The sequence below is a fragment of the Delphinapterus leucas genome, chromosome 4 (genome assembly GCF_059928025.1).
Source record: "Delphinapterus leucas isolate spDelLeu-1000000601 "Yukka" chromosome 4, BTC_Dleu_Yukka2, whole genome shotgun sequence".
In the NCBI taxonomy this organism is placed as follows: domain Eukaryota; kingdom Metazoa; phylum Chordata; class Mammalia; order Artiodactyla; family Monodontidae; genus Delphinapterus; species Delphinapterus leucas.
Genome location: NC_143132.1, coordinates 94,326,894 through 94,354,206, shown reverse-complemented (window position 1 = coordinate 94,354,206; position 27,313 = coordinate 94,326,894). Strand labels below are relative to the sequence as shown.

Below are 27,313 nucleotides of genomic sequence, written 5' to 3'. Positions count from 1 at the left end.
TACGTTTATACACAAAAAAAGCTTGTACATGAATATTCATAGCAGCACTATTCATATTAACCCCAATGTGGAAACAACCCAAATGTCCATCAGCTTATGAATGGATAAACATGTTGTGATATATCCATAAAATGGACTATTATTCAGCCATAAGAAGGAATGAAGTACTTATACATGCTAAAAAGTGGATGAACCTTGAAAGTATTGTGCTAAGTGAAAGAAGCCAGACACAAAAGCCATATACAGTATCATTCCATTTATATATGATGTTCAGAATAGGCAAATCCATAGACACTGATAATGTATTAGTTGTTGCCGGGGGCTGGGGGAGAGAGTATTAGGGAGTTGCTGCTAGTGGGTATGGTATCCTTTTGGGGGTGATGACAGTGTTCTGGAAATAAAAAGTGGTAATGGTCACTCAACTCTGAATATACTAAAAACCAACTGAATCAGACACTTTAAAAGAATGGATTTTGCGGTATGTAAATGACACCTCAATAAAGCTATTACAAAAGAGGAGGGAGGGAAAGATAGTGACTAGTCCTAACTGTTAATCAGCAAACAGTGGTACAGCTGGGAAAATGGCCCAGCCTGTCTTGGTGCCTGTGTTGATGGTGGTAATAACTACTGCGTATGCTGTGCACTCTGCTAAATGCTTTATTTACGTTTCTGGTTTTCACCATCCTAACTTTACATACGAGGAAGCTAAGGCCCTGAGTTGAACCAGGATTGCAACCCAGGCATTTCTGAACTCACTGACCTTTTTCCCACTATGATGTGATCTCTAAGTCAGTGACAGAGCCTACTTTGATGGATATACAGTTGACCCTTGAAGAACATGAGTTGAAACTGCGCAGGTCCACTTATACGTGGATTTTTTTCAGTACTAAATACTCAGTACTACACGATGCGTGGTTGGTTGAGTCCATGGATGAGGAGCTACAGATAAGGAGAGCTGATTATAAGTTATTTGTGGACTTTTGACAATGAGGCAGGTCGGTGCCCCTGACGCCCACCTTGTTCAAGGATTAACTGTATTTACTTCATGTTACATTGCTTTTTGACAGTGTGAGTGTGGATGTGTGGTGTGTCTACTTGTGCATCTCTAATACTAAAACCCTAGCTACTCATATATGAGATGGTACATTATTGTAAGAAAATTGAAGAGAGAGGCAAGTAAATGATTAAAGACATTACAGTCACTCTAAACCGAGTCAATGGGGAATTTCTTGGTTGTAGCATTCATTCCATACTTCAGTAGCTATAAGTGCTTGAAAGATAAATTGATAAACTTGATCAAGTTGACAAAATACCAGTGTCAGTAATGAGCAGATGATCTTATAGAAAGACAAACGTGGAGTTGAGACAGCTCTGCTGTGACGCACTGTCAACAGCACAGCCTGTGTTTTCTTAGTTTGAGAAGGACTGACCCTGTGGGCTTTAGAGATAGTGTGGACTAGGGCAGGAGAACAGTGGAACCTTCTCTGAGATAGTAAGCTTTTCTTTGTTGTAGTGTGAGTGTGTGTTTTGTGCTTTACTTTTTGGTGGGAGGCTGGGGGAGGTTTGAGGAAAATGTGATCTGACATTTTCAACTTGAGAGAAAATACAGGCTAAGTTTTTGTGGGTTTTTTTTTCCCCACCTGTGAGAAAGTGGATTTAGGTGAGAGGGAATTTAATTTAGCCTTATCCACTTATCACCATTATTTCCATTATGTAAAAGCATTTATTAGTGTCATTAGGGTTGAAGCTATGGGAAAAGAGGGCGAGCTAGGAAGAACATGGACATTACTTGAAAAGGCTTTTGCCTTCGTATTCCACCATGGTTATTTCCGTGTAGCTTTTACAAACTCTTTTGCCACATAGGTGAATGCCTACCTGATGTGGCAGAGGGAAGAATTAAGAGAAATGCTCTGTAAGGTGTGTACTCCACAGTGGGCATTCACTACGTGGTAGCTATTAGAATGAAGAGGCCTGTTAGAACAATTTCAGTGAAAGTTTGGCAGAATTTGCCTTCCTCAATACACATTGAGATCATGCCATATGAAGCAAATTTTTCCTTTCATTGTATACTTCCCTGGTTTTTCTTAAATTTTTTTAACCTCATCATTAACTTTTGAAGAATTTATATATAAAAATTTCTTAAGCAGATGCCTTGAGTTTTATGTTCCATGCTTCCATAGTAATTTATGAAACATTTTCAAAAGTTACAGGGAAAGGTTTCATGTAGACCCCCAGATTTAAAAAGCATATGAAGAGACAAAGTGAAACATCCAAGTTAATGTTCCATCATTTGAGAAACCACTCTTCTTTTTCCAGGTTAATTGATGTAACCTAAAAACTTCAGAGTAGTCAAAATAAGTGTTTCTGTTGTTATAGCAGAAGTACACACTTTAACCCATTCCATTGTCTTGGGGATTAGTTAGTGGGTAAATACCTGTTGAAATTATATATATTCCATTTCTCTTGACCGGGGAGAGACAAGAAATCTATTTAAAAACATGTTTAAATTTTGGTTTGGTTGATCATTCTCCAGTGAGGCTTGTTTTAAGAGTTGGCCAGAAATCAGAGCCCTGTGGAGAAACAATGGGGCCTGTTAGGTGGAAGCCATGGAATGCTTTTCTACATTTTGTTCAGCCAGGTCGGCTGAGCTATGAGCATTAGCTTCAACTGCTTCCCTTTGGTAATTACAACCTGGCGTTAAACTAATGCTGTGCTTCAACCTTCAACGTTGTAAAAATGATGAGCAGGAAGGAACATGGGGCATTGCCCTGTGCCTGGGTAGACCAAGAATCAGACCCATTTGGCGGCCAATAATAAGAAAATTGGAATCTCCTTCAAAACTTTAAATCCTCTGGAAAAATTGACCTTTCAATAGGAAGTTAGGAAGATGTTTCACAGTGAACAGTGTGTGTGCACACAGTGTGTGTGCATGGGTGTTGGGAGCTTCTGTGGAAGAGAGCAGAGGACTTACATGCCCATATTCTGTTCTAGTTTCTGTCATCATCAGATTTACAATAACTTTATTTTCATTTTATGGCTTATTTTGTCTGAGGAACGATTACAGACAAGGTTGGCGATGGTAAATTAAAGAGATGCACCCTCCCCTCAAAGCATTGTGCAAGTTTTCTCTTTCTGAGTCCTCTGTCTCCCTGTTCTGCATTTTCTCTTGGATTTCTTTACTTTGTTTCTACGATCCTGGCATTGTGACCTAATAGAACACAGGATTAGCAGGATGAAATATGTGTCCTGTTCAACACTGTATCTCTAGTTCCTTGAAAGGTGTCAAGCACATACTAGGCATTTATTAAAATTTGGCTGACTTTTGGAGTCGTTTTTATCTTGTGGAGGGAGGAGGGCAAAGGAAAGTGAGGATCTCCGAGGTTCTTTTCTAATCTAAAATTAGAGGATTCTCCTGTACTGTTCATACTGCTCCTTAAGAAGGAGACCAAGAGAGAATATAAGTAAGTTTCCGTAAGCAATCATTACCAAAACAGTGGGGCACACTTTTTTGGGATTTAGCATTCTATTGAGTAGCATGCTATTCTTCACTTCTACAGAAAAATGATAGTTGATTTTCATAGTAATAATATTGAGAAGATGTCACATCTAGAAATGACTTCTGAATCATTGATAAGGATTAAATTATGCACATTACATTATATGATTTTATCACACAATTATTGTAGTCTGTCTTTCTAAATTAGCAACCCACTTTTGTCATATGTGACAACTTTTCTTAGAAAATCACATTTGCCCAACCTTTGAGCACAAAACTGAACCAAAGTTCAGTGGTTATATTCCTACACACTCTTTGAAACTCATCAGGTTTACAAACTTGGGCTTACAGTTGTTTTGCTTTGTAATAAGTATCTGATGATCAACAGCACAGATTCTTAATCCTTTCTCGTGCCATGGAACCCACTGCCAAACTGATGAGCATTTTTAAGTGTAAAATATAAAATTCATAGACACAATCTAGAACAGCCTGCCTGTGTTTCCATGGATGTATATGTGTCTGAGAAGCTGGACTGAAAAGATGTTATTGGCTGTGTCTTCTGTGCTGGTCAATGGAGAGGTGCTGGAGGAACAGCAACAGTTATTCCCGTTGATTCCTGCTGTTAATAGCTTTATTAATATCTTTTTAAAAAATTGAACAGTTGATTTACAGTTGATTTACAGTGTTGTGTTAATCTCTGCTGTACAGCAAAGTGATTCAGTTATACATACATACATACATATATATATATATATACATTTTTAAAACATTCTTTTCCATTATGATTTATCTCAGGACATTGAATATAGTTCCCTGTGCTATATAGTAGGACCTTGTTGTTTGTTATTAATCTCTTAAAGGCAGCTCAGTTTGGCACAAATTAAACCATCAGATTGCTACTTACTGTTTATCTTCCAACAAATATTCTGTTCCTTAAAACAGCATTTCCATCTAGTCTGAAATAATTGTTTGGTCCATTGTATTAATTGAAACTCTATGGATGTAACTCTTTTCACTTGTCCAATGTTCTCATGCTCCGTGCATATCCTGGGGAGTATTAGATTTGATTTTTGATCTTCAGATGTGGTTCTTTTTGGTATTTAGGTTGGTAATATACAATAAAATATGACAAAAGGCACAGCATTTCTAGTGAGAGTACTTGGGTATGAATCTTGTCACCCATTTAGCTGGCCTTAGGTTAATTACTTAATTGCTCCTGAAGATTCTTAATCCAGAATTTAGGACTATGATGTTGCCTATGTTAGAGGATCTTCTGAGTATTATGCGAGTTATGTGCCGAGCACTTTATACGTTATTAAGTTGCTTAGCTCTCTCTAAATAGGGCCTCTCTGTCCCTCAAATTGGGGGCAACTGCCCCTCAAGCTAGGGTAGCAAAGATGTGGTAATGGAGCTGGCACCAGCTGAGGACCCAACACCAGTTCTGTGGTTCATAAGATGTGTCTCAAACCTTGCTGGGCTTCCTTCTTAATGTCCCCTCAGCTATATAGCATTACATACTTTACTGAAGACGTTGGATGAAAAGAGATACCACAGAAGATGTACTTGTTTCCATACTCCTCTCCAGCCTTCAGTGGTTTTAGTTATAAATCACTCGACAGTCACCTGGAAAGAGCCCTGTCTGTTTAGTAAAGTACTAAAAGTTGATTTCATTTATATATGCCCTAGTTGTGCTCCTTTTTCCAGATTAAAGATTTATGTAAGTGCGAGTGGTTTTTCTGTGTATAAAAGTGTTAGTACATATAAAGCCACCAGAGTGAGGCTTGCCATTTATGAGGGTATCTCCTTATACTGGTCACCTCTTTTTATTTATTTATTTTTTAACATCTTTATTGGAGTATAATTGCTTTACAATGGTGTGTTAGTTTCTGCTTTATAACAAAGTGAATCAGTTATACATATACATATATCCCCATACTCCTCCCTCTTGCGTCTCCCTCCCTCCCATCCCCCCATCCCACCCCTCTAGGTGGTCACAGAGCATGGAGCTGATCTCCCTGTGCTGTGCGGCTGCTTCCCACTAGCTATCTATTTTACATTTGGTGGTATATATATGTCAATGCCACTCTCTCACTTTGTCCCAGCTTACCCTTCCCCTCCCCATATCCTCAAGTCCATTCTCTAGCAGGTCTGTGTCTTTATTCCTGTCTTGCCCCTAGGTTCTTCATGACCATTTTTTGACTTACTTCACTCTGTATGACAGACTCTAGGTCCATCCACCTCACTACAAATAACTCAATTTCGTTTCTTTTTATGGCTGAGTAATATTCCATTGTATATATGTGCCACATCTTCCTTATCCATTCATCTCTTGATGGACACTTAGGTTGCTTCCATGTCCTGGCTATTGTAAATAGTGCTGCAGTGAACATTTTGGTACATGACTCTTTTTGAATTATGGTTTCTCAGGGTATATGCCTGGTAGTGGGATTGCTGGGTCGTATGGTCACCTCTGTACAAGTTTGTCTGTAAGATTCATGCTCTAAAATACTGAAGACAAGTGCCATATCAGTACCTTCAACTTGTGGTTCCCCATTTAGCAACCTCAGATTTGTTATCTGGATCTAACCGTTCCCTTGTCACTCTATACCTTAGCCATTGCCTGAAGTTGGCATGTGCATTAAAAATTATGCACCAATGGAAAATTTAAGGTTTCTAGGTATAAATGAGTGTGGGGGTAAAATGTTTGGGGAATTTTTATTCATTCATGAATCACCTTATTACTTAAATCCTTAAGTTTGGTTACCTGTGAAGCATATGAAATTAGTTGTTTACTTAATCATTGGCAAGAACTGTTTCAGAAAAGTAGCTGGAATTTTCAAGGAACTTTTTCTTTTCTTGATTCAGAGAGGATGTTGATTATCAATCTGCAACTCCTCTGCAGGATAATCCTTTGATATTATATAAAGGGCTTTTAGAAACCCAGAAATGTCACCAATAATTTATTTTTCCATTCTGCTACAAAAATAACCATGCTATGTGGCAAGAGGAGCTGGTCCTAAACCTAGAGGGTTTATTGTCTCAGACCATTCATGATAATGTTACACTGGAAAGAGCAGATGGTATTTCATCAGTGTTGGGCTGTAACAGATGTGAAGAGAAAGGAGATTGAGAAGTAACATTTGATGTTTTCAGCCACAGTTATGATTATTAAGTTTGAACGGACAGAAAAGTAAGTCGGGAGATTTGAGAAATACATTGAATCCTGCCACGTTTTTAAGTCAAGTAACTTCATCTGTAAAATAGAATCACTACTTGGCTCCTGTAGTTCTTTGGTTGCCCTTTGAATATTCCTTTATCCTAATTTTCTCTTTCTTCTAAGGTACTTGGTGATGGTGGTAGGAGTTTCATCCATCCATAGGAGCAAAAAGGGGATTGGGCTGGGGAAAGTACAGTCCGTATGTTTTAAGTCTCTCCCCTCCGTGAAGAACAAACTTGCACTCTTTCGTATTGTTTACTATATTAGAAAATACAGAGTGAGGAGTCAGTGCAGAAAGGAAAGGTGAGAAATAATGCTTCTTTATTCCTGGTTGGTGAGAATAAAGTAAAATCAGTCAACTGCATTTGGATTTGAAGTAGAACTTATATAGGAAATGTGTAAATTTTCTGTGTCTTTCTTATAGTAAAATCATACTTATTTAAAATAAGAGTGTCAGGGATAACAGATCTGGAATTGAGTTTAGATTTTCTGAAACTTTAGAGTATGATGTCTAAACTAAGATATATACCTGAGTTATGGGGTGGGTTGAATTTGATAAAGAATGTGTTAATAACTTTTTCTAGACATCAAATCTAAAAGAGAAAAAAATTTTTTTTTGCTTGCTTTTCCATTCATTTGTTGGTTAGCTAACATATATTGAGAGCCCCCTGTGTACCCGGGTATCTTGAGGGTCTTGGAGTTGGTGGGAGACACAGATCTGTAATCTGCGTTACAGGATAGAGATGCTGGTGGAGAGGTGAGCACCAGTCTGGCTGGCAGAAGCCTGGACTGTTTGCCTGCCTGTCCCTCTGTCCATGCAGCTGTTTCACGTTGCCCAGACTTTTCTTCTCCTTGTTCACTGCTCAGTTTTAGCTGAGACTTCTTCCCTTACCAGAATAGCCTGGGAGCCCTCTTTTAAGTATGTTGGCCACAGTTAGGAAGTGAGTCTGAGCCTAACTTTCACAAACACATTAGGTCCCAGTTTTCTGTGTGCAGCAGCTCACTCAAGCAATCCCGATTTGCACACTACCTGCATGCACGCGGGCTCACGTGTGTCCACATGCAGTCTGTTCTGCCCACATCTGGGATCATCGCTGGCCATTGAGGCAGCCTGTTAAAATTTTTCTTTTGCCTCCTACCATTGAAGCTCTTTTGATTCTTGTTGTTTGCAGCCCAGAAGAAGTAGAAGGAGAGAGTTTTAGGAACTGAGGAGTTTTGTTAAAATTCCTGTGGAGCGTTTCAGTTCAATAAGGAGAAGAACTACCTTCTCTGTTAACACGAGAAAGGATCATCAAAACATAAGTGTTTTTAAGATGTCCATTTTAGTTCTCGGACTCAAAATTGCACCCCACCTCCCTCCCCCGCCACTTCCTCCCATAGCTCTCTGACCTTGTGTGTGTTAGCTTAACTTTACTGAGCTTCATTCCTTTTCTGTCTCAAATGGGGGTAACTGTATTTGCCTCCCAGGGTTGTTGGGAAGATTTAGTGAGGTGGTAATAGTAGTAATTGCTAGGTAAGGTTTATCTATTATGTATCAGTTACTGTTCCAGGACCTTAACATGCTGCTGCCTTATTTCAGGTAGAAGATATTAAAGCAGAGCAGCAGGTATTCAATAAATATTGTTTGTATCTTGAATCCTTTCACATCTCTTAATAACCTATTTCTAACGGTTCATTATTTACATATTTATTTCGCAGCATACCTAACTCCTGTATGATTCTTTACATAATGAAAACTTGGGAGTATAGACCAGAATGAAATCTGGTTCTGCAGTTGAACCAGTTGTACATTTTAATCATGCTGTGCATTGGTTTTCTCATGTACAACGGGATGCTAATATCTAGTTCTCCAGTAGTTAAGGAAGTCACATGAGGTAACAGGTGACAAGCAGCTGGCAGGCCACAGGCACTGGCTGTGACTTGCTTTCTCCTCTCCCTCCCTGCTGCTCCCATTAGCTCTCCCTCTTGCTGTTGCCCCCAGGCTATCTCATTTTGTTTTAGCAGTTCTCTTGGTCATACTTCTAAAAACACTGGTGTAAGGAAGGCATACATTCTCTCGGTTTAACCTTTTGTGCCTCATTTTCTAGCCTCTCATCCATGTTTATAAGCCACAGGATAGCAGAGGGCACTAGGCACATAGAAGTTCCTCAGTAAATACTTATTGAGTAGAATAAAAGGACGTGATAAAGATTCAGACTAGCTGCTGTTTGCCATCAAGCTTTCTTCCTTAGCTAGAGGAAGGTGGCTGGGTTTTAGTCCAGGAGGATAAATGCATTACTTTTTGAAGAGAGGTTTTTTTTGGTTTTTGCGGTGCGGGGGGGGCTGTTTGCTCTGTTTTTTGTTTTTGTTTTAAGCGGACAAGAATGGTAGAACTTAAGATAGGAGGCTCTGAGAGGTGGCGTGTTAATTTGCTAAGGCCACCATAACAAAGTGTCATAGACTGGGCGGCTTAAACAACAGAAATTATTTCCTCACAGTTCCTCAGGCTATCAGTTTGGTTTCTTTTAAGGCCTCTTTCATTGGCTTGTTGATGGCCTTCTTCCTTTGCTGTCCTCACATGGTCTTCCCTCTGCCTGTCTGTGTCCTAATTTCCTTTTCTTATATGGATATCAGTCATGTCTGATTAGGACCCACCCGTATGACCTCATTTTACCATAATTACTTCGTTAAGGGCCCTATCTCCAAATACAGTCACATGCTGAGGTACTGCGGGATAGGACATAAATATATGAATTGGTGCGGGGCAGGGAGGAGGACACATAATTCAGTCCATAACAGGTGGCAGCCTTGAGGACCTGGCACAATGATGTTTTCCAAGGATCTGTGCTCTCTGGAGAAGGTGAGTGTTCCGTTGAGTCACAGGGCTAGAAAAAAATCTAGATGAAGAATACTTGGTTTTCATTTCTGAAAAAACAGTACTTTGTTCAGATTTCTGAACAGAACTCACTAGGACTCAAGCTAATTTTTCTCTTTGTTTCTAGGCTAGACAAATCTTAATGTTTAGCACCTATTTTTTTTCCCACTTTTGAATATCCAGTGCTTAGCTCATAGTATGTATCAGGAAATAGTTGTTGAATTGAGTACAGGTGATTTGTCTGCCTCTGGACATTGTCCCAATTTCATTCACCCCAAAAGGAAATGAATTGTCTTTTCCATGGTCGTTTATGAAGACTAAAGGCACATTTTTATTGTCTCAGGATTTTTAGACTGAACTCTTTCTGATGTCTGAATTCTTCTGCTACAGTAATATATTTCTTTATGAACCGTATTTTTTAAAGAATGTTATTGCCACCGTTTCCTGAGTTGCTTATTATCTTGTGCGTTATTATCGCTCCTCAGACTTTGGAGGAACATAGGCATAATTTCCTTAGATCAAAACTGCATTTGATAATTAAATATGCTACAGCTTGTGTTATGGAAGAACAATAAACAAAATACTCGGTACAAATTTTTTGATTTTTGTTTCTGATTATTTCAGAATATTTCATTTCATAAAAATATTTTTAGTCATAAGGTAGGCTTTGATTGGCTAAGGAGCAGGTTTCCAAAAGTATCGCCTCACACGTGTACATGTAAATAGACTTCTTTCACAAATAACACAGAATAATTTAAGATAATTACATATGGGACTATCAAACAGTCTTCATATATGCAGGCAGTTTGCGGTTTCAGGAAGCTACTTAGTTCTCTAACTGGAAATCCCTTTTTTGGTGAATAGTAATTTATACTTCAGATTTATTAATTTTTGTAATTAGTGGACATATTATTCTTATAAAATATAGTAGTAAAAAGATAATGTTTCAGCTCTGTATCTCTCTTTTTTTTTTTTTTTTTTTACCCTTGACTGGAATTATTACTTTTGTTAGTGCTTTTTGCCCAACTTTTTTTTTTTAAGCACTTCAACAAGTCAGAAACTATATGATGAAATGAAAGTAATTTCTCTTCATTGTAACTACCCCTGTTTACAAGCCCAGGGTTGTTCTTCATATTTAGTGAGATCCCTGTTCTTCTTGTACTACCTCAGTCAAGTTTGTATAGGCTGCTTGATCATTGGAAGTTTTACGTTGACTGAAATAATGTAGGCTGTAAGCTTCTAGAAAACAAATACTTTGCTTCTGTGCCCTTCCATTGTCTAGCACGGGATTGAAAGAAGATTGTATGAAAGAGGGACATCTGGAATATGCCTTACTTTTTTCTTAATAGCTAGTGGCAGGGCCGAGGGAAAGAAGACACTATAGAATAATGCATGTTTATATGAGATGGTAAGAAAAACCCATATTTATACTAAAATTATAAAAAGTGCGCTACCATATTCATCCTCTAGACAAAATAGAAGATGCTTGAAATAAACAAATGGGACCTAATCAAACTTATAAGCTTTTGCACAGCAAAGGAAACTATAAACAAAACAAAAAGACAACCTCTGGAAGGGGAGAAAATATTTGTAACTGATGCAACCTACAAGAGCTCAATTTCCAAAATATACACACAGCTCATACAACTCAATAACAATAACAACAACAAAAAACAAACAAAATCCCAATCAAAAAATGGGCAGAAGACCTAAATAGACATTTCTCCAAAGAAGACATACAGATGGCCAATAGGCACATGAAAAGATGTTCAACATCACTAATTGTTAGAGAAATGCAAATCAAAACTACAAAGAGGTATCACCTCACACTGGTCGGAATGGCCATCATTAAAAAGTCTGTAAATAACAAAGGCTGGAGAGGGTGTGGAGAAAAGGGAACCCTCCTACACGGTTGCTGGGAATGTAAAGTGGTGCAGCCACTATGGAAAACAGTATGGAGGTTCCTTAAGAAACTAAAAATAGAGTTGCCATATGATCCAGCAATCTCACTGCTGGACATATATCTGGAGAAAACTGTAATTCGAAAAGATACATGGACCCCAGTGTTCATAGTAGCACTATATACAGTAGCCAAAACATGGAATCAACCTAAATGTCCATCGACAGATGAATGGATAAAGACGATGTGGTATATATACACACAGTGGAATACTAGTCAGCCAAAAAAAAAAAAAGAATGAAATAATGCCATTTGCAGCAACATGCATGGACCTAGAGATTATCATACTAAGTGAAGTAAGCCAGACAAAAACAAATATCGCATGATATCACTTATATGTGAAATCTGAAGTAGGATACAAATAAACTTACTTACAGAACAGAAACAGACTCAGGCATAGAAAACAAACTTGTGGTTACCAAAGGGGAAAGCGGGGGTGGTGGAGGAGGGATAAATTAGGGTTTGGGGATTAGCAGATACAAACTATTGGGTTGACCAAAAAGTTTGTCCGGTTTTCTCGTAAGCTGGCTCGAGTAGCACTTAGTTGTCTTTAACTTCATTCAAAACAATGTTAGATTGTATTGTGACAGCTGTCATATCAGCGTGCGTTAAAAAAAAAAATCAAAATTGGTGAATTTTTGCGTAGCCATTTTAATATTGAAGATGGAAGAAAAAGCAACATTGTCAGCATATTATGCTTTATTATTTCAAGAAAGGTAAAGATGCAACTTAAACGCAAAAAATTTGTGCAGTGTATGGAGCAGGTACTGTGACTGATCGAACATGTCAAAAGTGGTTTGCGAAGTTTCGTGCTGGAGATTTCTGGCTGGACGGTGTTCCACTGTTGGGTAGACCAGTTGAAGTTGATAGCGTTCAAATCAAGACATTAATTGAAAACAATCAACGTATACCACGTAGGAAATAGCTGACATACTCAAAATATCCAAATCAAGCATTGAAAATCATTTGCATCAGCTTGGCTATGTGAATCGCTTTGATGTTTGGGTTCCACATAAATTAAGTGCAAAAAACCTTCTTGACCATATTACCTCATGGGATTCTCTACTGAAACGTATCGAAAATGTTCTGTTTTTAAAACAAATTGTGACAGGCGTGAAAAGTGGATACTGTACAATGATGTGGAATGGAAGAGATCGTGGGGCAAGCGAAATGAGCCACCACCAACCAAACCAAAGGCCGGTCTTCATCCAAAGAAGGGGATGTTGTATATATGGTGGGATTGGAAGGGAGTCCTCTATTACGAGGTCCTTCCAGAGAACCAAAGGATTAATTCCAACAAGAACTGCTCCCAAGTAGACCAACTGAAAGCAGCACCTGATGAAAAGCACCTGGAATTAGTCAAGAGAAAATGCAGAATCTTCCATCAGGATAATGCAAGACCGCATGTTTCCTTGATGACCAGGCAAAAACTGTTACAGCTTGGCTGGGAAGTTCTGATTCATCCTCTGTATTCACCAGACATTGCACCTTCAGATTTCCATTTATTTCGGTCTTTACAAAATTCTCTTAATGGAAAAAATTTCAGTTCCCTGGAAGACTGTACAAGGCACCTGGAAAAGTTCTTTGGTCAAAAAAAATAGAAAGTTTTGGGAAGATGGAATTATGAAGTTGCCTGAAAAATGGCAGAAGGTAGAACAAAACAGTGAATACGTTGTTCAATAAAGTTCTTGGTGAAAATGAAAAATGTCTTTTATTTTTACTTAAAAACTAAAGGAACTTTTTGGCCAACCCAAAGCTATATATCAAATAGATAAACAACAAGGTCCTACTGTATAGAACTGGGAACTATATTCAATATCCTGAAATAAACTATAATGGAAAAGAATACATATATATGCATATGTATAACTGAATCACTGCTGTACAACAGAAACTAACACAATATTGCAAATCAACTATAATTCAATAAAGAAAAAAAACAGAAGATGCTTTGATGATAATTATTAGTGTATACATTAGAATTTCTAGTGTCATGGTTTAAGCACCATTTCACATATACCTGTAACTTAGCAGCCTAAATGAGGCTAATGTGATTAACTTGCCAAGGCCAGGAAGGGGTTACATTTAATAAAGAATATGTAAAAAGCTACATCCTGAGCTTTAGTAGGGAGTATGACTCAGAATCTTAATTTTAAGGAGTTACTATTGCTTTATTAATAGACTATTAACATAGTAGTTAATTCTGAAGCTATTATATTAATAAGTTCATTAATAAACAAAGATTTTTTCTTTTCTTCACATAAGGATTAATGGCTCTTGGGCTTCCCTGGTGGCGCAGTGGTTGAGAGTCCACCTGCCAATGCAGGGGATGCGGGTTCGTGCCCCAGTCCAGGAAGATCCCACATGCCGCAGAGCTGCTGGACCCGTGAGCCATGGCCACTGAGCCTGCGCGTCCGAAGCCTGTGCTCCACAATGGGAGAGGCCACAACAGTGAGAGGCCCGCGTACAGCAAAAAAAAAAGATTAATGGCTATTAATTAAAATTAAACCTATCTTGTTCACTGAAGTACAGACTAATGTTGATAAACTTGCCATTTTGTCTCAAGCAGTATTTTAGGAAACAAAGCTTACTATAATTTTTTTTATTAGAATGCTTTAGACATGATTAAGTCATTTTATTTTGGCCTATAATCAGCCTCCTGAGATGTAATGAGAAGTCTATTTCAATACACAAGTTTAATTTTCAGGTTTTTTTTTTTTTTTTTTTTTTTTAGACAAAATTTCCTATCAGTGTATGTACCTGATTGTCTTAAGCTAGATTAGGCCATCTGGTCTCTTTGGAAGCCTGGTTCTGGCTTCCAGGTTTATTCTTGTGGCGTCATTGTCCCCTTTTTTGCAGGGCCCTAATGCAGGGGCCATGCTCTCACCTGTCCCAGCCCTACCAGTTCTTTGAGGTCCCTGAAGCCTGCTCTGATTCTGCCATTTCATGCTCTTGTTCTCTGTACCCCAGGCTTTACCTTTGGATTATGGTTTCTGTTGTATTTTTTCTTATCTTGTGTCTCAACAAAATTGTTTGCTCCTAGAGCAGGTAGCATGCAGTTGGCCACAGAAGCAATAAATATTGGCTTTGTACTGCCTTATGTTACCTTCCTTGGTTGACTTTTTAAAAAATCATTTGAAGAAAGTATAGATAGAATGATGATTGGCTCACTCTGCACACAGGAGGTCCCCGGTCACAATGTCTCCTTCACAACGCTCGGTACCTCGTCAGGACATCTTGGGAGCAAAGGTGTCCTCGGTTTGGGATTGCTCAAGTGTTTGAAGGGTTGGGATCCCTCATTTCATCCACAACCTTGGTTCCAGATTAAATGGCCTTTAGGTACTATTATGGGTTCTGAAGTTAATGTTACCTTGGTTTCCTGAAGCCCCAGTGTCATGGAACTGTGCTTGCTAAAGCAGGAATGGGGTTGGGTGTTATGGGGTAGACGTGGAAGCTCAGCCCTCAAAGGCATATTTACGTGGCCCAGAAAGTCTCTTTCTGGAAAACCACCAGCTAAAATTCATTTAACTAGTTGAATTAGAGAATAAGAATTCAACATGCACTAATTTTTTTTTTTTCCTATGGAGGAGAGAAGATTAAAGTTAAGGAGGAAGTAATTAAATACCATATACATTCACAGGATATTTACTAATAATGCATACTACGTTCTTTCTGCTGTTTTCTTTAGGTGATTGAAGACAATACTGGAGTCCGCCGGGTGGTGGTCACACCCCAGTCTCCTGAGTGCTACCCCCCAAGCTACCCCTCGGCCATGTCTCCAACCCATCACCTACCCCCCTACCTGACTCACCACCCGCATTTTATTCATAACTCACACACAGCTTACTACCCACCTGTTACTGGACCTGGAGATATGCCGCCTCAGTTTTTTCCTCAGCATCATCTTCCCCCTACAATATACGGTGAACAAGGTGAGTAGATTGCTGGCATCGGGAGCTGTTGGAACTGGTTACAGCATTTAAGTAGCTTGAGAGAGCCAGTGAGCAGCTTTGTTTCCTCTGTAATAAACATGGTAGAAGAGGTTCTATCTGTTGTACAAAGCTCATGGTAAATTCCTAACTTTCTTTGTCTTGAATTGTGTCTTGCAACTCTTTCTTTCTTTATATGTTTTCAAATTCTGCCCTCATCCCACGCCACAGAGAGCAGGTAGTGGGAGAGCCACTTCTTATTTCAGAAAAGAGGCAGTAACCTATCATATGTTCCCATGTCCTGATAACGTATTTTTATGTGAGCGTGGCCCAGGACAGAACTGCAGCACATTATTTCTTAGGCATCCATATGGTCTAGCAGTAGAAGGGAATTTACAAAGGGTTTTGTGCCCCTTTTCCAGTGATAGAAGACTGCGAGGTCTTCGTAAACTTTTGGTTTCTTGGATGCTCTGTTGCAATCTTGGCGAACTCCAAATCCCCTGACTGTTGGTGTGGTCTTCCTGAACGCTGTTTTTAGTTTAAGAATAGCCATTAGTGCAGCCACAGTTTCACTGGTTGTTAGGCAAATATTTACCTTGAAATGAAAAAGAGTCTCAGAGATACCGACATTATTTCTTTTTAGTTTTGGCCTTGGTGTTGGTTTAGTCTAAAGCCCTTCTCTATCAAAATGGATACTAAGAAACCAGATAAGTGAGGATAAAATTAGACTTCAACCTCTAGGGCTTTGCAAAGGGATTTTCTTCTGTGTCTGACTGTGAATTGAAGTGTTTTATTGTTTCAAACACTTATTACATTGGTTTACAGATAAATTGTATGAGAAATGCCTGTTAGTTTTGGAGGAAGTTATCACCTTACCTTCTCTCATCAACTTTATATATATATATATATATATATATATATATATATATATATATATATATGTTTCCCCCTGTATGTTTATATCACATTGGAATATTTTCTTATTAACAAAAGAAAAATTTGAGATGGGTATTTTAAGTGAAATACCCTGTGTCCTGTTGTAACTTAGGGATAGAATTTGATTTTTTGTAGTTGTAGTAGTTAGAAAGAAATTTAATATAATTCAAAAGGATCAGGTGCTATTATAATGGGGTATGGAGAGATGATAGCAAAAGACGAATCAATACTTTAATTGCATGGAGGCATCAATAGCTTCCTATTGCTAAAGGCTTTTTGCCTAGTAGCATAACACTCCAAAACATCAGACTGGGCATGTTCTGTGAAAACATTTTGATAAAAACTGAAAAAATTCAGTTAATTACGTATAGTTTTTAAAAAAGTATTCAGTACTCTGACACAGTACACATTAAGTATTTGAGCATTTGTCAGAGTTTTCTGGTTGGGTCTGAGCTTAATGACAGTGTGAAAAGCCTTGGCTACTGACTCATTGCTTGATGAAGAGTGTCTGACCTGCCTTATTTTAGCAGTCTTTTAGTAGGATGCCACATAGTTACTGTTTTGTGAATGGTGTCCTCTGTAATTTTATACAACAGTATGATTTAAGTCATCGTTAGAATTAAGCAAAAAGAGAAATTATATTGTCTTCATTGAATAGGGTATTTTGGTTTAATTTCATTAAAATAACACAGAGCAATAATGTAAAATAAAAGTGCCTTCGTTGATTCCAAATTAAAGAAAGCGGAAAACAAAAATCCTTTGCTTTATAAATAAAAAGCCTTTTATATATTGTCTTACCTTAGTTCTCAGTGTGCATACACCTAAAAGCAATTTAAACATTTAATTTCCCAAACCATGTGAGTTTAAAAGTTCTTGATGTTTTAAAATATTATTCTATCAGTACCCATGGTGAATATTTTAAGTCTCAAGTGTAATGCGTTGTGATATTTAAAGCCTTTTTACCATTCTTTTTGTATATGTTTAGACATAATTTATTTGGGCATGCACTTTTTGAATAGGATTGTGTTTCTCTAGTGCAGATTGGTTATCTTGTAAAGATTTGCTTTTTAAAGGTCTTCCTCAAGCTGTGTGAACAGAAAGAAAATGAAAAGTGGAGCTTTACCATTGAACAATTGAAACATTAGTCATTAAGTTATATAGGGTGACCATACATTCCTGGTGTGCCTAGGACAGTGCTGGTTTAGGTCTCGTGTCAAGAGAAATAATTAGAAATGCTCCCTAATCATGCTCAGAAATACTCAGATTTGGATGGTCACTCTGTGCGCGTGGGGCCTTTTTTTCTTATAAACGTGGAAGGACCCAGTGTCTGTGTTATACATTACCATTTTTATTAATGTCTAAATAGAATTTTTAATTGCTTAAAAAATTTTAATTTAAAATAAATGTTTTCCCCTAAGATCGTGAGATTATTTTGCAGGCTCCCATTTTCTTTTGAGCCATGTAAAAATATGGATAGTGAAGCCAGGTGACATTCTACTAGTCAGTTTGTCTTACCTCCTGATTACCCCAAAATACTAGTTTATGACCGTAGATTATTATGCTTGGCACCAGGTTCCAGAGATGGCTTATATTTATCACTACAAGATCTCCTTGAACATTTCCCCTGATTCTGTGAGCTTTGATTATTTTTAATGGAAATTTCTCATCTTTTCATTTTAGTAGGTTTTGTTCAAATGTTGGCTCTTCTAGGTGGCACAAATAACTCCTTATATTCTAGTTGCTATATACTTTCTGATAGAAATGCTATTCTGTCCGTAAGGATAAGCATACTTTCAAGTATCTTGATTCTAAGAACACATTACTTAAGGGGGTATTTTATTTGTTAATTCTAACTTTTTTTGTATGTTGCAACTACTAAAAATAACAGGCAAAATCAAGCTTAGTTATCTATTCAACTAAAATATGAACTCTTGGTGGACAGTAACCCTTCTTCAGTATTTCCCATAATTTCTGGAACATTTCTGAACATACAGTATAGTTTTTTAATGATTAATTATTCCTTTATTGGTTAGAAATGAATGGGAATATTTTAAACATGTATAATCTGCCTATCGCTTTTATACTGTATTTAGTAATATGTTAAACTTCTTCCTTCAGGCATCAGGTCATTTGACCCTGTAATAATTTGTTATTGGAAACGTAGACTGAGCTTGCATTTGTCATAATCATCATTTTAGAAATTATACCACTCTATGGAATGTCGAGTTATATCACCCGAGAAGACCAGTACAGCAAGCCTCCGCACAAAAAGCTGAAAGACCGCCAGATTGACCGCCAGAATCGCCTCAACAGCCCTCCTTCTTCGATCTACAAGAGCAACTGCACAACCGTGTACAACGGCTACGGGAAGGGCCACAGTGGTGGTGGCGGCGGAGGCGGGGGAGGAGGCAGCGGTGGGCCGGGCGTTAAGAAAACAGAGCGGCGAGCAAGAAGCAGTCCGAAGTCAAGTGACGCAGACTTGCAAGGTAATGTTCAAAGACGTTTGCCGTGAAAGAGTGAGACGCCGAGTTTTCTGTCAGGGCGTTGCATGGCAGTTGGTCTTTCTGCTAGGAGCGATAGGGTAGACCTTCTCTCATCTTTTGCTTAGCAAGGACAGGATGTTTTGTCATCTCTTTTCTATTACTACTTCATGGCAGAAGTGTTCCTTCTTCGATCACACGTGCTGTCACGTTCTACTTAATCTCAGTAACAAGTACCTGACAGTGTTTTCACGTTAGCTTACTTCCATTGTTTCATTCTAAGTAGACAAATGTGGAAGAGATCCTAAGTAAAACAGGTAAACTTTCTAAGGAGTGTAGGGCTTAAAATCTCAAAATAATTATACCTCATAAAACCAGATGTAATTACTTCCATACTGTAGTGAAATTTATCATCGTGTAAGGGAATATATTTCTGTCTCCCTCATCAGTTATTGTTTTCAGTGCCACCTTTGGCATCCTGAATGAAGTATTCATAGACCAAGGATGAGAGGGAAGAATTAGGGGCACCACATATAAATAGAGAGACATCAGTTCAAAAGGGCATTTGTTTCTTTGTAGATTAGTCTTGTGGCTGTAGATCAATAAATATGGGAAGAAGGTGCGCGTGCTTTAAATGAAGCTTTTAGGTAAGACTTAGACACAACCTGTTCTTATGCCACAGGAGTTAAAAACAGAAGCTTTTTATATAGGCATATGTAGAAGGCTGACTTAAGGGAAGCAAAAGAAGAACATTTTGATAAGCTAGGTGAGATAACAGATAGAAATAAAGACATGTGAAAGACAAGGTAAGAACGGATCATAACACTATTAAATACACTCCTTCCTTATCGGACCTCATCCAGGTAGAAACCGGCATTGTGTATGTGAGAATGTGTTTGTGAATGAAAAAGACAGAATTAGTGTATGGTTGATTGTGTAGGGAAGACTGGCCTCTGTCAGGGCAGAGGAAAATTAGGTAAAACCAGACACTGACATTAACATTTCCTCCCGTGTTGTTCATATGAGTGAACTGTAGCACGAAAAAGATACAGTGAAAAGTGAACAGTAATTTCTCTGTGAGATATATTATAGGTGCTTTTAATTTTGTTTATTCTTTTCTTTATTTTCCAACTTTTATTTAATTACCATGCATTATTATTATAATTATTAAACAAAACATAAACAAGTGACCCAAGATTTAAGAGGCTTTCGAACAGCTCCTAGTGGAAAGTGCTGTGTCTGCTGTATAAAATGATTTTTAGTCAAATAATACTATAATTTCTAAGTTTGAAATTCAGTTATTAGCAAGTTATAATTTTAAATCATGGGCATTTAAGAGAGAATTCACACACAAAAAAATTAGAAATAGGTTTTCCTAAGGAGAATTTTAGTCTACAGAAAAGAGAAAAAGAATGTATAAGCTGTCTTCAGAGAGCTTATGAAGTTTGAACTACCTTGATTACTTGATTAATTCTTTAATGCTTTTTGTTCTGACTTGCATCAAAAAAGATTTAAGGCAGATGAAATAGATAAATATAATAGAGGCAGATAAAACAAATTTGAGTAAGATCTAAGAGGCAGAGAGACAATAAGAGAAGGGAAATAAGAAGAAGCAGGGTTAAAGTTAGCATACAAAATTAGTGAAGTTATGAATTACCTGGCAAAAGTAAACCTTCCTTATATATGCAATTATTTCCTTTTACATATACCTAAATGTGTAAGCTGCCCTATATTTTAATATTCTCTCATAGCTGTAAGAGAGGAAATGGATTTGCCTTGAAATCAACGCTGAAATGTTTGCTAATGTACATATGTTTACAAGCATTTTGGCATTTTACATTATGACAGAGTATAATTATTCTGAGCACCTTAAGCTCTTTGCTGTTGTGTAGAAAACATGTTATTGTGTTGGTAACAGTGAGATCTTTTTCACTATGGGCTTCTGGGAGTGTGTGTTTCACAATGAAAAGAGTTAGAAAATATTTTTATCTCACCTTCAGTTCAAACTTGGTGTATTGTTCCTTTTCTCATCACAGTATTTGCCTACTCAAAATCACTCGAAGTGCTTCTCTCCACATGGTTTAGCCATGAAATATATAGAGTCAGATGGAGTATTATTTTATGTACTCTAGTGCATTCCAGTAAGGATCTGAGGGGGTTTACATGTTGGATAAAAAAATAACTATTTGCTGACATGAATTGAAAACTTACGTCCTGACAAAAAAATACACACGGATGTTTGGAGCAGCTTTATTCATAATTGCCAAAACTTGGAAGCAACCAAGATGTCCTTCAGTAAGTAAATGGATAAATAAACTGGTTCATCCACACATGGAGTATTACTCAGCGCTAAAAAGAAATGAGCTATCTAGCTATAAAAGACATGGAGCCACCTTAAATACATGTTACTACGTGAAACAAGCCAGTCTGAAAAGGCTACATACTGTATGATTCCAACTATCCAATAGGAAAAGGCAAAACTATGGAGGCAGTGAAAAGATTCATAGATGTCAGGGGTTCAGGGAGTGAGGAGTGAACAGGCAGAGCACAGACGATTTTTAGGGCAGTGAAACTACTCTGTCTGATACTGTAATGGTGGGTACATATCACATACATTGGTCAAAACCCATACAGTGTACAACACCAAGAGTTACATACACCCTAACGTAAACTATGGACTTGGTAATGGTGGCGTGTCAGTGTAGGTTCATCAACTGTAACAAATGTACTGCTCTGGCGTGGACATGATAGGTGGGGCAGGCTCCGTGCATGTGGTGGGTGGGGTGTATAAGGGCCTTCTTTGCATCTGATCAGTTTTGCTCTGCAATTAAAACTGCTCTGAAAAGTAATCTATAAAAAAATAAATATCTGAGGAAACTGAGGACAAATAAGACGAAGACACGAGTAAAGTTGTACATAAAGAATCCCGAAGAGTTGCTTGATGTAGGCCATCTGTTTGGCTTTGAGCCTCCAGGTTGTCCGAAGCAAAGAGGAAAACCTGAATCAGGTGGAATAGGTGAACAAAAGCACCTCTTGTTCCTGGAGTCCATAATGTTGTTCATAATGGTTCAGCCCTGTCTGGCTCAGAATGTGATTGTTGGCTGAAAGGATCCCAGAAGGCTTCTTCTGCCTTCTCATACGTAAATGGCAACATTCTCCCAGGGTATCTTTTTGCTTGAATGTACTGCAACTGACTCCTGTACCCAGGAAGTAAGTTTCTCAAATAATTCTTAAGTTTTCAGTGCCATCTGATTAATACGAAGCTACAATTAATTCTAGTATGTTGATCTGTTTACATTCACGTGTAGTTAGCACAAGATTAGGGTTTACGCTTAACCATGACGTACAGGTTGTGGTATTTTTCTACATTCTACTTAAGATGCCCACGTTTGCCAGAGGAGGCCAACTTTTAGTCTCAGAATTCCCTAGTTTTTGAGGGAATCTACTTGAATTACTTACTGCCTTTTTACCACTTAGAAAATACAAATGTAAAAGGAAAAGGGCAAACTTCAAATTTGTACCTGGTCCTGTGATAAGCAAACAAATTATGTTAATCTAAACAAATAAATATATTAAAAAGATGGAGATTGCTTAATTACTCTCTGGAATCTTGGTTCTCTTGTTTGTACTTCAGAAACACTGGTGGAACTTCCAAAAAATGCAGACCCCTAACCCTCATTGCAGACCTGCTAAACCAGAATCTCTTCACCTAATCTGGCTTCATGTTTTTTTATTAAACTTCCACTGAGAATGATGGCCAGCAAGGTAGAGAACTACTGTTCTGATATCAAGGATGGTTACGGAAGGTGTGGTTTGCTAATTTGTATATGATGTGAGGTAGGAACTTTAGCTCACCACTTTCTCCCCACCTCCTAGGACTGTGTGTGGCACATAGTATGTACTTAGTAAATATTTGTGGAATGAACCCTGTGTTCTTAACTGCCCTGTTCTCTAAAACAAGCCATCTGCTCTGCAGCCAACCCCTCCTTTCATTTACTGCTGGTACCTTCAGGAAAACAGCTTAGGCAGGACAAAGTCTACAGCACCATCAGGGAAATGTGCGATTGCAGTTTTCTTGTACACCTCGGAGTTGATGGTGTGATGTGGACAGAGAACAGTTGGGGCTTTGGTATCAGACACACTTGGCTTAGAATCGGGTTTTGTCACTTGCTGACTATTTGCTTTTAGTATTCCCTGAATCTCTGTATCCTCATCTGTAAAATGGGTATTTTAATTCCCAATATTAAATATTAAAAGTAGTCTATCTCGGTTCTTAACACCTCAGTATAATGGTCACCCTTGTTACTTGAATATTCTTATCGTCTCCCCCCTGTAATCTTAGGGTCAACTCTCATCAAGATATATGCCCTTCTCAAAACAAGTATCTCTATGTGCTCCTGCACCCCCTTCTCCCCCTCCCGCCATCCGATGCCATCTCTCTTGCCTTCATGCCCTCGCCCTGCAACTCCTTCCCCTGTAAGCCAGAAGTGGCTTCCTTCTGCTTAAACCCGTCTTCATTTTGAAAGCTCAACCCTGTACTCCTGGACCTCTACCTCTGTAAGTTGCATCCAGGCTCTCTGAGAGAGATTGCTACTGGGGTAAAAATGTGCTGCCTACCCAGAGGTGCCAGATTTCACACATCTTCTCATCACCCCATCAGGGACACTTAAAGTTCCGAGTGAGCGAGAACTCTGGACACCCTCTTGGAGCATCCTTTCTTTGGCATCTCCTCATACATTTTATAGAAACCTGAGTTAGGATTCCCTATGCTTAGTCTGAGAAGGACCACCTTATGTTTTAGGAAATGGGATTATCCATCTTCCTCTCCATCCCATCCTCTGATTACGGCCGCAGCTACATCAGATCTGAACGTTCCCCTCCCTAAGGAACCTCCATGGTGGTCCCCATTGTCCAGAGAATAAAGTCTAAGCCGCTTGATGCTCACCTTCCCAAGTACTTTAGATTTCCCCACCAGCTGCCCAAAGTTTTGCCCTATTTCAAGAATATGCCTCATCTTCTCTTCTTGGCTTTTCCTTCCAGTCCCTGTGCCTAGCACACTCCAACTCAGTCCTTCAAGAGCCAGCTCAAATATCATCTCTTTCTGTGGAGCCTGTCTGTCTCCCCAAGGCATAATAATGGCAGATTGATTAGGGGAAAATATTGCAAGAAAAGTTCCCTTCTCTTTCTTTTCCTTAACTGGCATTTGATTTTAGTTCAGTGGCAGAGCACCATGTCCATAGTTGTTCAAGGACAGGGTGACAGAATTTGTCCTTGTGTGCAGAATGTTGTACAAGAAGAGCTGGGCCTTGAGCCTCTTCTGTGGCCCAAACCAAGTTAAGGTTGTCATGTTCCTTTTATCACAGAGGCTACAGAAGTTTCTGTTGCTCTTCATTGAGTGAGAGGGAAGTTTCATCCTTCCATTTTATCCTTGGTAAAAACCGAAACATATGATATCAAGGAAGTTATTCAGAGGATACAGTTTTGTAACTGAAATCTCCTAGTTTTCAGCCAGCGCTGTAGTCCCTGTGTCATATTGATATATCCTCAGAAAGGAGAGTTAGGTTATCTGCTGGTACTGTTTTAGAAATGATTATGTGAAGCCAGAGTGAAAAACGAAAACTTTGGTGAGGATCCACTGTCTGATAATATGAAAAGACTTAAGTAAGCAACCCCATTAATAATGGGGGGGTTGTTTGGGTAGGGGAAGGGGAGAAAGAAAGAACATCAAGAGTGTTTATAAGTCACAATCTCCAAACACCTTGTGTGTGTGTGTGTGTGTGTGAAAGTATTTTGTGTGTGCAGTTGATACTGCTGACCTTTACCTCATCCCTGGGTTTATCTTTTTCAGTCATTACTTGAACATTTTAAAACCTTAATGGATTTGTAAGATAACAGTTGTTTGTGTTTTAGATTACGTGATACATAACAAGTCATTTCACTAGGCCTCAGTTTCCCTTTCAGTAAAATGAACAGGTGAGTTAAAGTCAGTGATTTTCAGGGCTTCCCTGGTGGCGCAGTGGTTGAGAGTCCGCCTGCCGATGCAGGGGACACGGGTTCGTGCCCCGGTCTGGGAAGATCCCACGTGCCACGGAGCAGCTGGGCCCGTGAGCCATGGCCGCTGAGCCTGCGCATCCGGAGCCCGTGCTCTGCAACGGGAGAGGCCACAGCAGTGAGAGGCCCACGTACCGTAAAACAAACAAACAAACAAAAATCTCATGTGGATCCGCAATGAAATACAGAATCCTTCCTCCCCCCCACCATCTCTCTCTCTCTCTTTCTCTCTCTCTCTCTCTCTCTCTCTCTCTCCCACACACACACACACACACACACACACACACACACACGCAGGCGTTGTAATAGCAGATAGAGTTGGTGCTGCTGTGCTTGGGGCAGGAGATATGGGCACTTGTCATCCACAGAGCTTTCCTCACCCACACTTGGACTCTGGCTGTTCAGTCCCAGGCCACAGCTTCATCGCCATCTAGGAGCTTGTAAGACATGTGCCCTCCTGGCCTGCCCCAGACCTGCTGGATTACAGTTGGTGGAGGTGAGACCCAGCAACCTGTGTTTTGTTGAGCTCTCCAGGTGGTAATCAGGCACAGTAACATTTGAAAACCACTGGCCCCGTGAATGCCAAGCAATTTTGAAGGAAGATTTTTAAATGAGGGGTATGGGAGGCGTTCAGTAAAAACACTCATTTTAAGTTGAAGCTTATTGCTTTTGTAGTACCTGTATAACGATAAGCATACACGGGAGGTGGAGAGAGTCCCTTTTATGTTGCTAACGTATAAGTAGTAGTTTACGTGAAGACCTCTAGAACTTACAGTGCCATGTGGGAAAACATTGGGACAAAATGGTAAGACTTCCAAATATAGAAGAAGATGAAGATACAGCATACTTTTGGCATTTGACCTTTGGAATTGTTGACAATCCAGAGATTCAGTTACACTGTTGATAACATTCCATCACATAGAATGATAGTTTCTGATTGTAACATTGAAAGCCGGTGACAAAAGCATTATTCTTGTGCTTTTCTCCTTCTGACCCCCAGTAGTAGTATTCCTTATTACCAGGTTTTTGTGTTCTGATTTCTTCTCAGATGGCCCTCCCTGACATTTTTCTCTTTCTACATTTTGCTATTACTGGTCAGAAACCAGAATCTGACCCCTGTATGTATGTACTGAAATTAGCATGAAAGTTTATTCATTCTGCAGATAAGAATTGCTGTAGTGAGGGTGAGGACGGCCTTTTCCTCCGGAGGTCTGAGATTGTGGGCAGTTGCCGGTTCTTGGAGGCTGTCTCTTGCTGGGTGGCTTGGCTCTGGGAGGGGCGGCTGCATCCATCTGTGCAGGGCTGACAGTCGTTTCCTTTGTTTGGAAGGACAAGCCTAACGTTAATAAGGTCTGGAATGTGACGAGTCAAGGCATATTTTCTTTTGGAGTCTCTTTTGGTCCTGGCTCCCTATAAGAGAGAACACTGGTGCTGTTCTGTTTAAAATAAGGTGTTTAGTGGGGCTTTCACACTTCATAAGTGGCTCATTTCTTCTTTCACCTGCAGCCTTTTTCTCTCATGAGCACATACCTCCTAGGCATACTCTGACTGGGTGTTTTGGAAGAGAGTTTACTTGTGCAGGGGGCAGGGATCCTTTCTCCCGGTGTGGGTGCTTTCCACACTGCATTTGAAAATGGTACAGTTTCTAGTTGGATTTTCATTATTGCTTCATCTCAAGTCTTTGGTGATGATAAATCCCGTGTGTTTTCACCTGTCTGCGGCTGCATATGAATCCTGTGCATGGCAAAAATATCAAGAAAACATGAAAAAAAAAATGAGCTCAAGTCAGTGGAATTTACCCATTCTTCTGCCAAGTACAGTCTGAAAAGTGAAAATAGTCCAGTCTAACCCAAGTGACTTTTATTTTTTTGAAGAGACAATGTGGGCCCTTGGATCAAAATGCAAGATACACTCATTTTGGCAGGAAGCTGGGCAATTAACACCCTTACTTCCATTTCAGATGTAGATTGCCAGATCTATCCCCTAGTCTCCAAGGCCCCTCAGGGATGCTGGGAGAGGCCTGAGCAGGTTTCCAGGCCTTGCGACAACTGCCTACGTGTGGGATGGAAGGGAGGGAGGCTTGGGGACAGAAGGCTGTTTTCAGGAGGAGGGTGCTGCTCACTGACATGTGCTTTCTGACCTGGGCACTATCCTCTGAGGGCCAGAGCTGGAGAAATCCAGCAATGAATAACTTTTTTCAGTAAGACCCCAGTGTACTGATTTTTTTTTTCCTTCCAGAGGAATTGACTTTCCTGATACAAAGGCAAAATCTGTGGCTCAACACAGAGGAAGATGTGGTGGCCCAAATTTTTGGTATTGAGTAGAGTGTATAGTTGTCTTTATCAAGTTCCATCACTTATCTTTTTGCCCTTTCCCCCTGTATTTCTGTT

At 39.1% G+C, this 27,313-nt stretch overlaps 1 protein-coding gene across 7 annotated transcripts in view; it reads left to right on the top strand.

The window, feature by feature from the left end:
• FNDC3B (fibronectin type III domain containing 3B) overlaps positions 1 to 27,313 on the top strand; it is a 356,837-nt gene that overhangs the window by 192,168 nt on the left and 137,356 nt on the right. For all 7 annotated transcript variants that reach the window (XM_089910834.1, XM_089910832.1, XM_022572178.2 and 4 more), the window contains exons 5-6: positions 15,216 to 15,459; positions 18,591 to 18,878. In XM_089910834.1, coding sequence (XP_089766960.1) covers positions 15,216 to 15,459; positions 18,591 to 18,878 — 532 coding nt within the window. The remainder of the gene's footprint in view (positions 1 to 15,215; positions 15,460 to 18,590; positions 18,879 to 27,313) is intronic.